Source organism: Stenella coeruleoalba (genome assembly GCF_951394435.1).
Source record: "Stenella coeruleoalba genome assembly, chromosome: 3".
Classification (NCBI taxonomy): Eukaryota; Metazoa; Chordata; class Mammalia; order Artiodactyla; family Delphinidae; genus Stenella; species Stenella coeruleoalba.
The window spans coordinates 50748589-50765482 of NC_137148.1; the positions used below are offsets into that span (position 1 = coordinate 50748589).

General features: G+C 35.7%; 1 protein-coding gene across 3 annotated transcripts in view; it reads left to right on the top strand.

Moving 5' to 3' along the window:
- Positions 1-16894, top strand: part of RNF180 (ring finger protein 180) — a 278435-nt gene that overhangs the window by 202982 nt on the left and 58559 nt on the right. For 2 of the 3 annotated variants that reach the window (XM_079918561.1, XM_079918560.1), the window contains one exon: positions 6506-6731. In XM_079918561.1, coding sequence (XP_079774687.1) covers positions 6506-6731 — 226 coding nt within the window. Of the gene's footprint in view, positions 1-6505; positions 6732-16894 lie in introns of those variants that run through there. The other variant, XR_013827826.1, reaches the window with a different exon arrangement.

Below are 16894 nucleotides of genomic sequence, written 5' to 3' on the forward strand. Positions count from 1 at the left end.
TCCCTTGATCATTATGTAGTGTCCTTCTTTGTCTCTTGTAACAGTCTTTATTTTAAAGTCTATTTTGTCGGATATGAGACTTGCTGCTCCAGCTTTCTTTTGTTTTCCATTTGCATGGAATATCTCGTTCCATCCCCTCACTTTCAGTCTGCATGTGTCCCTAGGTCTCAAGTGGGTCTCTTGTAGACAGCATATATACTGGTGTTGTTTTTGTATCCATTCAGCCCGTTTGTGTCTTTTGGGTGGAGCATTTAACCTATTTACATTTATGGTAATTATCACTATGTATGTTCCTATTACCATTTTCTTAATTGTTTTGGGTTTGTTATTGTAGGTCTTTTCTTTCTCTTGTGTTTCCTGCCTAGAGAAGTTCCTTTAGCATTTGTTGTTAAGCTGGTTTGGTGGTGCTGAATTCTCTTAGCTTTTGCTTGTTTGTAAAAGTTTTATTTTCTCCGTTGAAGCTGAATGGGATCCTTGCTGGATAGAGTAATGTTGCTTGTAGGTTTTTCCCTTTTGTCACTTTCAATTTATCCTGCCATTCCCTTCTGGCTTGCAGAGTCTCTGCTGAAATATCAGCTGATAACCTTATGGGAATTCCTTTGTCTGTTATTTGTTGTTTTTCCCTTGCTACTTTTAATATTTTTTCTTTGTATTTAACTTTTGATAATTTGATTAATATGTGTCTTGGCATTTTCCCCTTGGATTTATCCTGTATGGGACTCTGTGCGCTTCCTGGACTTGATTGACTATGTAGTTTCCCATACTAGGGAAGTTTTCAACTATAATCTCTTCAAATATTTTCTCAGTTCTTTTCTTTTTCTCTTCTTCTTCTGGGACCCCTATAATTCGAATGTTGGTGTGTTTAATGTTGTCCCAGAGGTCTTTGAGACTGTCCTCAATTCTTTTAATTCTTTTTTCTTTATTCTGCTGTATGGTAGTTATTTCCACTATTTTATCCTCCATGTCACTTATCCGTTCTTCTGCCTCAATTATTCTGCTATCGATTCCTTCTAGAGAAGCATTAATTTCATTTATTGTGCTGTTTATATTTGTTTGTTTTCTCTTTATTTCTTCTAGGTCCTTGTTAAATGTTTCTTGTATTTTCTCCATTCTATTTCCAAGATTTTGGATCATCTTTACTGTCATTACTATGAATTCTTTTTTAGGTAGACTGCCTATTTCCTCTTCATTTGTTAGGTCTGATGGGTTTTTACGTAGCTCCTAAATCTGCTGTGTGTTTGTCTGTCTTCTCATTTTGCTTAACTTTTGTGTTTGGGGTCTCATTTTCGCAGGCTGCAGTTTCATAGTTCCTGTTGTTTTTGGTATCTGCCCCCAGTGGCTAAGGTTGTTTCAGTGGGCTGTGTAGGCTTCCTGGTAGAGGGAACTAGGGCCTGTGTTCTGGTGGATGAGGCTGGATCTTGTCTTTCTGGTGGGCAGGACCGTGTCCAGTGGTGTGTTTTGAGCGTGTCTGTGACCTTATTATGATTTTAGGCTGCCTCTCTGCTAATGGGTGTTGTTGTGTTCCTGTCTTGCTAGTTGTTTGGCATAGGGTGTCCAGCACTGTAGCTTGTTGATTGTTGAGTGGAGCTGGGTCTTAGCGCTGAGATGGAGATCTTTGGGAGAGCTTTTGCCATTTGATATTAAGTGGAGCCGGGAAGTCTCTGGTGGGCCAGTGTCCTGAACTTGGCTCTCCCACCTGAGAGGCATAGGCCTGACACCTGGCCAAAGCACCAAGACCCTGTCAGCCACACGGCTCAAAAGAAAAGGGAGAAATAAATAAATAAATAAATACATAAATAAAGAAACAGACAGATAAATAGATAGATAAATAAAATAAAGTTATTAAAATAATTTTTTTAATTAATAAAAATTGTTAAGAATTAATAAAAAAGAATGAAAGAAAGAAGAGAGCAACGAAAAATAAAAATAGAATGAAAGAAAGAAGAGAGCAACGAAACTAAAAAACAAATCCACCAATCATAATAAGTGCTAAAAACTATACTAAATAAAAAAAAACAGACAGACAGAACCCTAGGACAAATGGTAAAAGCAAAGCTATACAGACAAAAATCACACAAAGAAGCATACACATATACCTCACAAAAAGAGAAATAGGAAAAAAATACATATGTGTATATAAAAAAACAGGAAGAGAGGAACTAAATTAATAAACAAATCTACCAGTGATAATAAACTCTAAATATTAAACTAAGATAAACATAAAACCAGAAACAAATTAGATGCAGAAAGCAAATCCCAAGTCTATAGTTGCTCCTAAAGTCCACCACTTCAATTTTGGATTGATTCATTGTCTATTCTGGTATTCCAGAGATGCAGGGTACATCAATTTGATTGTGGAGATTTAATCTGCTGCTCCTGAGGGTGCTGGGAGAAATTTCCCTTTATCTTCTTTGTTCGCACTGCTCCTGGGGTTCAGCTTTGGATTGGCCCCGCCTCTGCCTGTAGGTCGCCTGAGGGCATCTTTTGGGAAGTCTGAGGTCTTCTGCCAGCGTTCAGTAGATGTTCCATAGGAGTTGTTCCACATGTAGATGTATTTCTGATGTATTTGTGGGAAGCAAGGTGATCTCCATGTCTTACTCCTCTGCCATCTTGAAGGTTTCACTCCTGTTCAGAAAGGATTTTAGTTGTTTTTAACTAGGCAGCCATCTTTCCTGTCACCTCTCCATTTCTGAGAAGCATTTTGATGGTCTCTATCTATGGTAATTGAAATGTTGATGAGATGAAGATGAGTTCATAGGCACACCTATTAAAAACCTTTTTCCAGGTTGACTTTTATCTATTAATGTGTAATTAATTTTTAAAATATAACCATATATCCAACAGTAAATTTATTATTATCTCTCTAATTTGGAGAAAAGCCCAGTGGAGTTCTATCTTTGAGGTGGTTTTTTTGTCTTCTTGCAGAACAGTTTTTATTATCGGATATGTTCAATTCTCTGTGTAATGGAAACTCTTCACCCTTTTTGGTCCCTTAAAATATAGTGATTCTAGAGGTCTTTGTATGTGTTACATCTGTTTTGTGGATTGAGTCACGTAGCTCAGCTAATAGATGAATAGTTCTGACCTCATTTTCTATTTGCAAACTTCCACCTTCAAGTTTATTTCCATAATATGGTTGTGTTTTTAAATAGCAAATCATTTATTTCTTTGATGTATATTTTAATGAAATCTAGTCACTTTTGTTATATATGTAGAGATAAAGTACTTCATAGAAATAAAAATTATTTACAGTTATTAGGGCCACAATTTGGATTGCTTTAAGTGGGTCTTCAAATTATGATTTTCTTATGCCATGAGTTTCTTTGAGGTTAATTACTTCAAATCTCAAGACACAATATTGAGAGTGTAATACAAACAGAATAAGCTGTCACTATGAAATAAAATTTTAGTAAGTAAGCATCTAGGTCCAAAGATGTTTTTATTATCTGGGGGTCCCTAATCGGTACTAATTGTGCACTTACAGCTTTCCTTTTTCAAGTTTCTTTTAAGTACAGGAGAGAATAGTCATATAACAATAATGAGAAAAGTTGTGGATACTGTTGCCTTTCCAGCAGATTTTTATTAGTGTTCAACTCATAGCCACAATCTTTCTGTTGGTGAGGGACAGTTACTTCATATCTTCTCTGTGTTAAACTTTGTATATGTTATATGAGATTTCACAGAATGCTTGTTTTCTAGCTGTAAATATCCAAAAGGCCTACAAGAACACCTAAGAACACTTAATAGAGGTATAATCAATACAATATTTAACAAGCTGAACCTGTGAGCATTTTGAGACTGCAAGCCACCACCAAGCAGGCTCTACTATTAATTCATTGGGGAAAAAATGTGTGTGTATGTATATATATTTTTTCATTCCCCTTTATTAATCTTAACATTCTATTGAGAGACATAGAAAAATAGGCAAATAAAAATTATTATGAGGAAACAAATAAGTAGCAGTGACAGAACAACTTTAGATAGAATAGCAGTGAAATCCTTTGGGGAAGTTGGTATTTAAACTAAGATTTTAAAAATGAGGTAAAGTTAGCCATGTGTAGACAAGGATGTGTCAACTAATTTTTATTATGTAACAAACAGATTTTATTTAGTTGTTTAAAACAACAACCTATATTCACTCACAGTTTTCTGAGTCGGCAGTTGGGGCTGAGCTCAGCTGTAACGGCTTATCTCTGATCCACATGGTGTCATCTGGGCTCACTAGTACCTTTACAGTTCGGTGACAGTCATTGACTCTACCCACACACGTCTGGTGGTTGGCTTTTTATCAGCAGTCACAATGGAGGCAGCTGGACCATATTCACTTACTATTCAGCAGGTTAGCCTAGGCTTGTTCACATGGTAGTAGACTAGGGTTCCCAATATCATCAAGAGAGGATTATTCCAATGCACAAGCTTTTTTTAAGCCTCTGTTTGCATCATATTTACTAACAATCCATTGGCCAAAGCAAGTCACATGACAGAGCCCAAAATCAGAAGGTGGAAAACTAATCTCCACATCTTGATGAAATGCATATGGGTACACATAGAGAGACAGGAAGAATTTTATCTATTTTGTAATCATCCACCTGAGTAAGGGCTTTTTTTTTTTTAAGATTTTTAGAAATTTCATGTAATGTCTGAAACATTTATATTAACATATTTCCATACAAATAACCCAAAGAAGGTTTAGTATTAGTTGCTTTGTTTGTTTGCTTGTTCATACTGCAGGTTCTTATTAGATTTTAAGATGAAAGGACTTCCTTTACCAGCTATTGAGGCTTATTATAGTTCTGACCTCAAGCTGAACCTGTGAAAGTAAGGTCTTTGCAATAAATGGGCTGTACCAATTAATAATTACATAAAAATAAAAATGAAATTTAACCCTAATGTGCACCATACATGAAAATCAATTTCAGGTAGATTATAGGATGCAAAATAAGACTCTCTTACTGACCTTGGGAAAAAGTAAAAGTTCTTAAATAAGACACAAAAAGTATTAAATCATAAAGGAAAAATGTTCTTTAAAATTAAGAATTTCATTTTATCAAAAAACACTATGAAAAGAATGAAAAGGCAAACCAGAGAAAAGGAAGAAATATTTGCAACACATCTAGCCAGTAACAACAAATAACTAGATTAAGTAAAAATGCTTAAGAAAAGTCAGACAACCAATTAAAAAGAATGGCCTAATGCCTCAAATATGTCTTTCAGAAAGAGAGAAATTATCAACAAGCAGCAGAAAGAGGAAGCAAAGCCATCTGGATAAATCAAATAATAGTTTATCCAGTAGAAAGGTTTTCCTGTATTTTCAAGGCTCTGTTTGCCTCATTTGTGTAACTTTTACATTTCATGTAACCTAAAAATATTTATTAAACCCAAGGCTTACTCAAATATTAATCACTGATCTCCATTTTTGACATCCATTAAAGTGAGGAGGAAAGCATCTATACCATGTAGATTCCCATTATGCCTCAGTGGACTGAGGTCAGGCCTGGTTTGAGGAAAATTTCCCAAGGCTCTAACCAAGACTATAGGGCCTTTGAAGAAGAGAGGAGAGAAGGATGGCTATGGTTAATATTTATTGAATATTTGTTATATACCAGACACTTTGCTTAACGCTTTATGTGGATTACCTCATTTAATTCTCACAGCATCCTCATGGATGAGGAATATTGTGATGTTAAGTAACAGGAATTCAGCCACCAGATTTTGTGCTGCTAACCTGAGTGCCTAACTACAGTTTTTTTTGTTTGTTTGTTTGTTTGACATCCTTATTGGAGTATAATTGCTTTACAATGGTGTGTTAGTTTATGCTTTATAACAAGTCCTAACTACTTTTTAATAGCGTCTTTCTTAACTGTTCCATTTGGGAGAGAGGAGAGGGATCATCATATTTCCCAGTTACAAGGCTCATCCCAGAATTACTACAAGTTTCTTTGCCTTATCTACTTCCTGACATACCTTAGGCTTTGGCCTTTTATTGGCTTTGAGGTCCAGGAAGGTGCAAAATGTAGAATAAAAATGCTCCATGCATGGTGTGAAGATGAAGTATGACATCCTCTTACCCCCACTTCTCTTCATGTGTGAATGCCCATGTAAGGCTTTATAATCTTGCGACAGTCAGCTTATTTGCTGTGGTGGGAGTGGAATAGATAGGGGGAACCTGTCGTCCTAGGACCTAACAGTTACTTAAGTAGTGCTGGTTAAATAGAGATACTGGTATACCTAATGTGTTCAGGTACTATATTTTAACATTTAGCATTATATAAAAATACTAAAATGAATAATTAAGACTTCTGGGTTTTTCATGTATGTTTCCAGTTTCTTCCCACTTTGCGAGGTAGCATTTCTGTCACTTTGATTATGCACAGAAACAGATATTACCTGTTTCTCATAAATATTTTCATTCATTTTAAGAAAATATAAAATCAGTGTCTCAATTTCTCAAGGAAACCAATATCATACTGAACTAAGAAAAATCGTTTTTGCTTATGTTTTGCAGACTTTGGATAATGAGATGAGTACAGATGATGACAATGAATATGCAGAAGAAAAGGAGAGCTACATCTGTGCAGTGTGTCTGGATGTTTATTTCAACCCCTACATGTGTTACCCTTGCCACCACATCTTCTGTGAGCCCTGCTTACGGACTCTTGCCAAAGACAATCCCGCAAGCACTCCCTGCCCATTGTGTCGGACAATTATTTCCAGAGTCTTTTTCCAGACAGGTAACTGTTGTCTTTCATTAACACAATTACCTGACTATTTTGACTACCTCTTTGTTCCAGTTCTAAAAGTACTGTATGAATTAGCATGAGAAAGTTATTGAAAATCATATACAGCATAATTTATTACTCTTTAGTTTATAAAACAGTGCTTGCCCAACTCATTAGAACTTGTTAAGATCATAGAATCATAGATGAGAATAGTTTCTCATCTCTAGTCCTCTATTCAATGTTGAGATCTTTTCTAAAGCATCCTAACTAGTTATTGTTCAGCATGTACTTGAACATCTCCAGTGTCAAGGACATTCCATTAAAATTTGAAGCAGCCCTGTTGATTATTTATTCCTCAAATCTGCCTTCCACTACTCCTCATTCTTTGGCCCATGCTTTTTCCTCTGAAGTCTCAGAGAATAAATCTGTAAATATCTGAAGATAACTATTAGGCCTTTCCCCCAGACTTCAAATCTTCTCAGCCTTCTTGTTGTTCTTAAGGCCTTTCTTCTTGAACTAGAAGATAGTAAAATTGGAACAAGAATTTGTTTACCTAATTATCATGTAAAGATGGAATATAACACAATATTTAAAACATACTAGTGGAGAAAGGAAAAACGAATGAATGTGGAACATAGAAACCTGCTAAGGTGAAAGGGAAGAATGATAGAAGTAAGCAGAGCTGATATTTATTGAGTGCACTACTGTGTGCTAAACCTTAGGGGAGGAAATTTCTATATCCACATTCTCGCCTCAACCATAGAGGAACTAAATGAGGATCAAAGTATGTACTTTATTAATAGTAAAACTGTAGAAAACACATGGTACATTTTTCTTCCGCAAAAGAAAATCCAAGGACCCATCTGCAAGGAAGAATCAGTTTATAAAAATAAGCTTTGCATGCCTTAACCCAACCAGCTGCATGAAGACTTGCAAACCTGGCTTACAGGCTCAGTAATCAAACAGTGAAGAGAAAATATAACTTTGCCTCTCTGATCTTTGCCTAGTGCATATAGTTTGGAGCACAAAATCACTGCACTGAGCACAGACAGACCTGGAGACAAAAGGACATGCCAAGCACAGTTGACTGTAGCCAATAGAGAAACATGGTCAGGGACTGCAGGCTGTCATCTGTCACACTGACAGATCACTCTTCCTTTCATGGGGAAGAGCAAGTAAGGAGTGGAGAGAGGGAAGGAAGCAATTCCATGGGAGGACAGAAGCTTACTGGAAGTTCTTCTTCTCTGGCTTACATTGAAGCAGGAAAAATAGGGGTTCTTTTCTAGTATTAGATCCCTTGCTAGGTGCTTTGGAATGAATGAAATGTGAAGAGTAACATCTCTTTCTCAGTGTTATCTCTGACCATCTATGCAAGAAAACATTTACTGAAAGCCTGTTTTGAAGGGAAGCATCTAGGCGATGTACATAGTGATTTAGACAGATGTCCCTGCCTTCCATGATCCAGTTTAATGTTGACAGGGATTTTAAAATTGCTTTCCTTAATGTCTTAAAACAATAATGATTTGACTCTCTCTTGGTTCATTTATCAAAGCAACAATGACATATTTTCCTTTATTTCCAAAATTGGTTCTTCTATATAATAAATCATATTGGGAATATTTATTCCAATGGAGACTAAATTTGGTTGTGCACTGTCATTTAGAAGCTGGTAATCATAATGGGAATATACTACTTAGTTATTTATACCTACCTCAAAAAGATTTGACATGTTTTAAAATATATATGCAATGAGGTAGCAAGGCAAGGAAAGTAATGAAGTATTTCATTTTAATATTCTGTCTGCCTAAGAAAAAATAAAATAAGCATACAATTAAATGATTCTCATGATCGATGGAAAGAAACATACCAACTCCTAAGGGCAAGAGAAGTTTTTTCCAGCACTTTAAAAGAAATTTTGTAATGTGATTTCTAGGCATAGTGAGAGATGGAGTAGGCAGTGTCCTCAAAAACATCCTCAGAGCAAATGCAATATCAGGTGTTCTAACATGGTATCTTATGGTATTCTTTGATAAGAGCTGAGGGCATATCAGAGTATAGATTAGGGAAAGCAACATTGCCAGTAGCCCAAAAAAAAAAAAAAAAAAATATATATATATATATATAGAGAGAGAGAGAGAGAGAGAGGGAGAGAGGGAGAGAGAGAGTCTGGTTTTCCTATAAAAATAACTTCTAAAATTATGTAAGTAATACAATTTCATTATAGAAAAATCCGACTTTACAAATAAAATTATAAGCTCAAAATCCTCCATAGTCCTACCATTTAAAGATCACATCATTTATCGAGTATTCTTCCAGAATATTTTATATCCATATACTTAATCATTTTTTTTGTAAAATGTTCATTTTGAACATAAGGCTTTTGACCTGCTTTTGTTCTACTTTTTTAAAAATATTTATTTATTTATTTAATTTATTTTGTCTGAGCTGGGTCTTAGTTGCAGCAGCAAGATCTTTAGTTGCATCATGCGAACTCGTAGTTGCAGCATGCATGTGCTCTCTAGTTCCCCGACCAGGGATTGAACCCGGGCCCCCTGCATTGGGAGCGCAGAGTCTTACCCACTGGACCACCAGGGAATTCCCTCGTTTTACTTTAAATTCTTGTGATTATATCATTATCTACTTAAGCTATCTACTATTTAGTTTAGTTGTTTATCATTCATTTTTTTTGCTGGTATATATGGATAAATATTTGCACACATCTCCGAGCATTTCCTTGTAATGGATTTCCAGGAGTAGAATTGGTAGTTAAAGTCTGTACGTGTTTTAAGGCTATGTATATGTTACAAAATTATGCTCCAAAATTATTGCAAGCAGCAATATAATGGGCTTATTTTCTCAACACTCTGGACTATCCTTTTTTTCCTTTTAAATCCCTTACCATGTCCTTTGCTGATTTTTCTTTTGGTCTGTTCATCGTTTTCTTATTTACTGCAAGAGGATTTTTTTTTTCAGTAATGTCAGCTTTTGTCATATGTGGCAAATCGCTTTCCTATTTCGTCATATGTACTTGATTTATGTTTATTATATTTTATGAATGTGCAGAACTTCTATATTTTATGTAGTCTTATGTAGCAACCTTTGCCTTTATTATTTCTAATTTCAAAGTTAGGTATTAAAAGGCCTTATCCACTACAGAATTACAGTAAATCCCCTACATATGAATGAGTTGTGTTCTGAGAGCACATTCGTAAGTCCAATTTGTTTGTTAAGTCCAACAAAGTTAGCCTAGGTACCCAACTAACACAATCAGCTATATAGTACTGTACTGTAATAGGATTATAATACTTTTCACACAAATAATACATAAAAAACAAACAAACACAAAAATAGAACATTTTTAATCTTACAGTACAGTACCTTGAAAAGTACATTAGTACCAGCTACATCACCACTGCTTTTACGCTTGCTTCCAGACATCCTGAGCTTGAAATAAAGATACTGTACTACTGCACTCTATACAGTACTGTACAGTAAAATACACAAAAGTACAACCACTTGTAGAGGATGCACACATGTGATAACATACGCCAGACATGTGAGCTAACTTATGTGATTGGACATGTGAACACACGATCGCATATTTGAAAGTTCGCAACTTGAAGGTACATATGTAGGGGACTTACTGTTTATAAATAGTCTCTTTACCTATATTTATTTTGGATTTCATTTTGTCCTCATTTCCCTGCTCTTAATTCCAGTCCATTTATTATGGTGTGCGGTTTGGTTAAAAATATAGTACCTTTCAAAAGCAAAACAAGAAAACCACAAACAAAAAATAATAATAATAAATCTTGCAAAATAGTTTTTTACTAATTTAGAAAGAATAAACAGCTTAAGTCATAATTTAAAAAAATATATAGTCCCTTTATTCCGTGTTTGTAAACATTTATCCCACTAACATTTATTGAACAATTCATTTTTTTTCTATACTGATTGAACTGCCTTTTTTAGGTAATGAAGATAATTACTAAAATGTTTCTGTGTTTTTTGGCAACTGTTCTTTTCCATTCATATTTCTATCTTGTCCTATACCATTACTTCGGTCTTATAATTATTTTAGCTTTATGTTTTAATAACTCATAAGTGAATTAATTTTATAAGTTGGGGAATAATTCACATTTTTAATTGACATTTTTATAACATTGTTATAATATTATAACATTGTTATAATATTGAAAGCATATTGCCTCTCAATAACATTTCTGTAATTTCCTTTCAAATGGCACAGCAAAATTCTTATTAGCTTTATGTATTTTTTTTTTTTTTTTTTTTTTTTTTTTTTTTTGCTGTACGCGGGCCTCTCACTGTTGTGGCCTCTCCCGTTGTGGAGAACAGGCTCCGGACGCGCGGGCCCAGCCGCTCCGCAGCATGTGGGATCCTCCCGGACCGGGGCAGGAACCCGTGTACCCTGCATCGGCAGGCGGACTCTCAACCACTGCGCCACCAGGGAAGCCCTATGCCTGTATACTTTTGTTGCTGCAATTGTAAATGGGATTTTTTTCCTCTTCTGGTTTCAGCTGCTTTTGTTGATATTTTGGGAGAAAGTCAGTTTCCAATCTTACACTATTCTGTTAACTTTACTGAACCTTGAGAGTTATTTATTAAGTGAATGAATTAATCATCTCAGCTACCTAATGTCACCATTCCAATTGTGTACAAACCAGGGGACAGTTATTATCAAAGATTAAAGTGGGAAGGTTGTCATTTTCTAAAGGAACTGAAGATATTTGGCAAATGAATAAGGGGTTAGTTGTAATTTAGAGTAGTTCAGTGGATAGAGTTATGATGAAATTCCTTCCAGACTTATTCCATAGAGTGTGCTTAGGAAAATAATGATTTAAACCACTCTCAATATAACATTCAGTATTTCATGCGATTTTGCTTATATTTCTTAACACTGTTAGATGTGATCTTGATAAAGTACTTGATACACTAGAAGTTGAGAATTTGAAGTGGGAGAGCATATATAGAAGACAGGGTGGAAGGCATTAATATCATTTGTTAGTGGAGGTCAAGATAATACTGTCAAAAGTTAACAGAGTGGCATGGACATATATATACTACCAAATGTAAAATAGATAGCTAGTGGGAAGCAGCTGCATGGCACGGGAGATCAACTCGGTGCTTTGTGACCACCTAGAGGGTTGGGATAGGGAGGGAGGGAGGGAGATGCAAGAGGGAGGAGATATGGGGATATATGTATAGCTGATGCACTTTGTTATCAAGCAGAAACTAACACACCATTGTAAAGCAATTATACTCCAATAAAGATGTTTAAAAAAAAAAGTTAAATAAATAAATAAAACTAGCAAATATGGGGGAAAGAAGTTAACACAAAAGCATACAAAAAAATAAGTAGTAGACACTATTGGTTGCTAATTTATATCCATTACATCTTTCTTCCTAACATACCCTGAGTTTTATTCCAGTATTTAACTCCCTCAGCATAGGTCAGGTGGCTCCTGGGTAGATGAACCCATCTTTGGCTTTTTGGTAATCTATTCCTTTTGCCAGTGATAGGTTCATAAATGGGCATGTGTTTCACTTCTGAGTGATGAGGTGAGACTAAAATTTGCCTTTACTCTTAAGACATGAGATGGAAAAGCTAGTTTCTTCCCCATTGGACATAAACAAGAAGGTGTGTAATAGGGATAATTACTGGCAGCCATCTTATGAGCAAGTGGGGAACCAGCTGAGTATAAAGTCTTTATTTTGGATAGTAAAACTAAAGAAAGAAATGAACAAGGGGTCTTGATGACATTGTTTAACCACCAAGTCAGCCAGGTTTGAAGCCTACCCTACCTTTGAATTTTCTATTACATGAAATATTAAATTTATTAATTAACTAAGGCAATTTGAATAAATTTTTCTATTAGTGTACACCAAGAGCATCCTAACTGATGAAAGCATACTAATAATGAAGGTAGACAATATAGAAACTAAAAATGATATTATTCACAAAAATTTGAGAGGTGAGAAGGGAAGAAGATATTGCAAAAGACCCAAATCCTCCTAGAAGGAAGTCAATATTATTTAAAGTTGATAAATTAAGAAATAGTGAAGAAGATTTCTGGAATGGTAATGTGAGAAGCTTCATGGATCCTCACTCCAGCAAAACAACTGTTTAACTGGTGAAATGATTTTTATTTCATTTAAGTCTATGGAAATTGTCCATAGACTTATAGACAATTAGAAAATTGCAAATAGAAAAACATTTATTTTTTTAAAAATCTACTGAAGTCTACCATTATACTCAGTAAGAACATAGAGAGCCTGTCACATTTAGAAATTCAGATGCAAAGGCATGAATTTGGAACCCTCCCTCACACTATGAACACACACACACACACACACACACAAATTAACTTAAAATGGAACAAAGACCTAAATGTAAGAGATAAAAATATAAAACTCTTAGAAGACAACATAGGTGTAAATATTTTTTGAAATTGTATTGGGCTATGGTTTCTTAGATATGACACCTAAAGCACAAACAGCCAAAAAAGAAATAGATGAATCAGACTTCATCAAAGTAAAAAACTTCTCTGCTTAAAGGGATATTATCAAGAAAGTGAAAAGATAACCACAGGATAAACGCAAATATTTGTAAGTCATATATGTGACAAGGATCTAGTATCTAGAATATATAAAGAACTGTTACAACTCAAGAATTAAAAAACAAATAACCCTATTTTAAAATGGACAAAGAGTTTGAATAGACAGTTCTCCAAAGAAGATATAAAGATGGCCAATAAGCATGAAAAAATGCTCAATATCATTAGTCATTAGTTGCAAATCCAAACTATAATGAGATATCACTTCACAGTAACTAGGGTGGCTATAGTTAAAAAGATAGGGCTTCCCTGGTGGTGCAGTGGTTAAGAGTCCGCCTGCCGATGCAGGGGACACGGGTTCGTGCCCTGGTCCGGGAAGATCCCACATGCCGCGGAGCGGCTGGTCCCGTAAGCCATGGCCGCTGAGCCTGCGCTCCGCAACGGGAGAGGCCACAACAGTGAGAGGCACGCATACCGCAAAAAAAAAAAAAAAAAAAGATAGACAACAAGTGTTGACAAGGATATGGAGAAATTGGAACTCATATATTGCTGGTTGGAGTATAAAATGGCAAAGTCACTTTGGAAAACAGCAGAATAAGTTTTGCACATGGAAGACTCTAAGCCTGCTTGTGAGATTGGGAAAAGTTCTGGTGTTAACTAGAGTTCTTTTGTCTGTGGAGATGAAAAAGAATCTAGGATGGGCAGAGCTGAGGAGAAAGACCTCTGGATAGGGAAGACCTTTCTTATTCACTGACTGACAGCCTCATTCTTTCAGACAAGGAACTCCCACATCAGCACCCCAACAGTAGGTCTGTTCAGAGAGGTGCTACATGCTGTATAACAGGATCTGCAGGCCACCTTCATCAGCAGGCTGAGGAAGGGAAAAGGCTATGTCTTACGAGCATTAAATGGAGAAAGGGTCATCCAAGTGAGGGGGGAGGAATCCCTCAGCCAAGGAGATGTGTTGTGAAGGAAGGAAGTGAAGGAAGGCATCATATTTTTTTGAATTGACTTTATGACTGAAGCCTTCAAACGAAGCATGTCACTGCCCCTATTGTGGACTGACTCTGAAGAACACTGGTATGGGCAGTCCTACGATAGACTCAGTGTTCGTTGTTCAGGGATCCCAGCCCATGCTCATGTGGAAGATACAAGTGTCTCAGGTACTGCATAGGGAGCCACAGGGTCAGTACAACTTAACTCTAATTGTGAAGTCACTCACTGCTCTCACCTCATTCAGATGTACCCACACCTCAGCAAGGAGGATTTCTACCCTTGTTCCACTATTTTCCTCCATTCAACGTCTGTCTCCTTTTTTGACCACCCACCCCATGCCACTACTCTTGTGCCTTTACATGCTGGAACTAGATGCTGATAAGAAGAAGTGCTGGTGAATTCCATTGGAAAAAAAGGAAAAGAAAATGGCTAAGTCCTCACCTTGTGTGTAGAAGTCCCTAAGTAAGTAAAGAAATGACATTTAACCTAATCTAGGATTTTAAGCATAAAGCAGGCTTATGATATTTTTCACCAGGGATATTTTGGCTGTCACAATAATATGAGGATGCTACTGGCATCTAGTGAGCAGGGGTAGGGATGACAGATATCCTGCAGTGTTTGGGCCAGTCCCACACAGTGACGAATTATCCAGTATTCTGTCTAACTTTTAGATGTCCTGCTGAGCTTTATCCAGGACATACAGCTCATCCAAAAGAACATCACACTTCCTCTTTTTATCCACTGTGACAACCTGTAATTGGTCTTGTTCTATTGTCCCTATTCCCATTAACGGCATTTCATACTTTCTCTTATTCTATACCAAAAAATCTGGTCTGTTAATTCTTATGCTAATAGTGGTTTTGTTCTTGCGTTCATCCATGAAATTTTTCATTTTTTCATTTTTCTGTTCATCTTGTACAGAATCATCACTGCCTCCAAAATCCAAAGTTGTTCATTTTTTTTTATTGAGGTATAGTGGATTTACAATGCTGTGCCAGTCTCTGCTGTACAGCAAAGTGACTCAGTTATACACAGACATTCTTTTTTTCTTTATATTCTTTTCCATTATGGGTTTAATCACAGGATATTGAATATAATTCCCTATGCTATATACTAGGACCTTGTTGTTTATCCATCCTATATATAATAGTTTATATCTGCTAATCCCAAACTCCCAGTCCCTCCTCCACCCCCCTCCCCCTTGGCAACTGCAAGTCTGTTCTTTATGTCTGTGAGTCTTTCTGTTTTGCAGATAGGTTCATTTGTACCATATTTTAGATTGCATATACAAGTGATATCATATGGTATTTGTCTTTCTCTTTCTGACTTCACTTAGTATGATAATCTCTAGCTGTGTCCATGTTGGTGCAAATGGCATTATTTTGTTCTTTTTTATGGCTGAGTAGTATTCCATTGTATATATGTACAAACTCATTCTTTGAGTATCTATTTCATGATGTCTTTTAGTGTAGTCACTCTTGTGTATTAATGTATGGAAAAAATATATTTTATTATAAAAAAGAAATAGAAAAATAAGCATAATGATTAGAGCAGTGTTTCTCAAATTTCTCTCATTTTCCTACCACCTTCACAATTTTTACTGTATCCACATACCACCAGAATTACTTTTTTACTTAAAGATTTTCTTCATATCAACACGTTTTTTAAAAAAATACTTATTTTAGCCTCATCCTTAACAATTTATTTGTGAATTTATGTATTTGATGTTCTAGTTTATACATTTCTTCTAATATACATTAAAATAAATAGGTAACTATGAAAATTTTTAAATTTTTCATTCAATTTCATCCTAAATCCTTTCACATATGGCTAGTGGTCTGCAAACCAAGTGTTGAAAAACACTGCCTTGCAGGAGGTTAATGGAGGTTAATCTCCAGAAAAAAGCTTGAAAACAGGAATATTTAAAACAGTCCCTGGGGATTGTGAGTGGAGCTAGATATAGAGGGAGTGGAATAGATCTTCATTGTTGTTTTGGTTTTGGTTTTGGTTTTTTGAGCCTTTTAACATCATTTGGATCTTTTCAAACCATGGGCATGTGTTACTTTGACAGTTTTTAAAAATAAATAAGTAAACCGAAGTGCAGCATTAAATATGATTGTGGGCAGGGAGGATGGAGTCCTGTTTCTTTTCATACAGAAGACAGAGAATCATGGATTCTTTGAAGCCAAGAATGGATGCTGTGATAACCTTTTTTTTTTTAACATCTTTATTGGAGTATAATTGCTTTACAATGGTGTGTTAGTTTCTGCTTTATAACAAATTGAATCAGCTATACATATACTTATATCCCCATATTTCCTCCCTCTTGCGTCTCCCTCCTACCCTCCCTATCCCACCCCTCTAGGTGGTCACAAAGCACCAAGCTGATCTCCCTGTGCTATGTGGCTGCTTCCCACTAACTATCTGTTTTGAAGATCCACTAGTATATCCCTATCCATAGGCTTTCAAAAGCCTTTTTCTAAATCTTGAAGTGTAACTTTAAATACAAAATAATAACAGTATACATCATAACAGTACAAAGTACTTAGCATTTTGTCTTTATCATACTAAGAGCACAATAAAGGTTATTGTTGAATTGGGCTT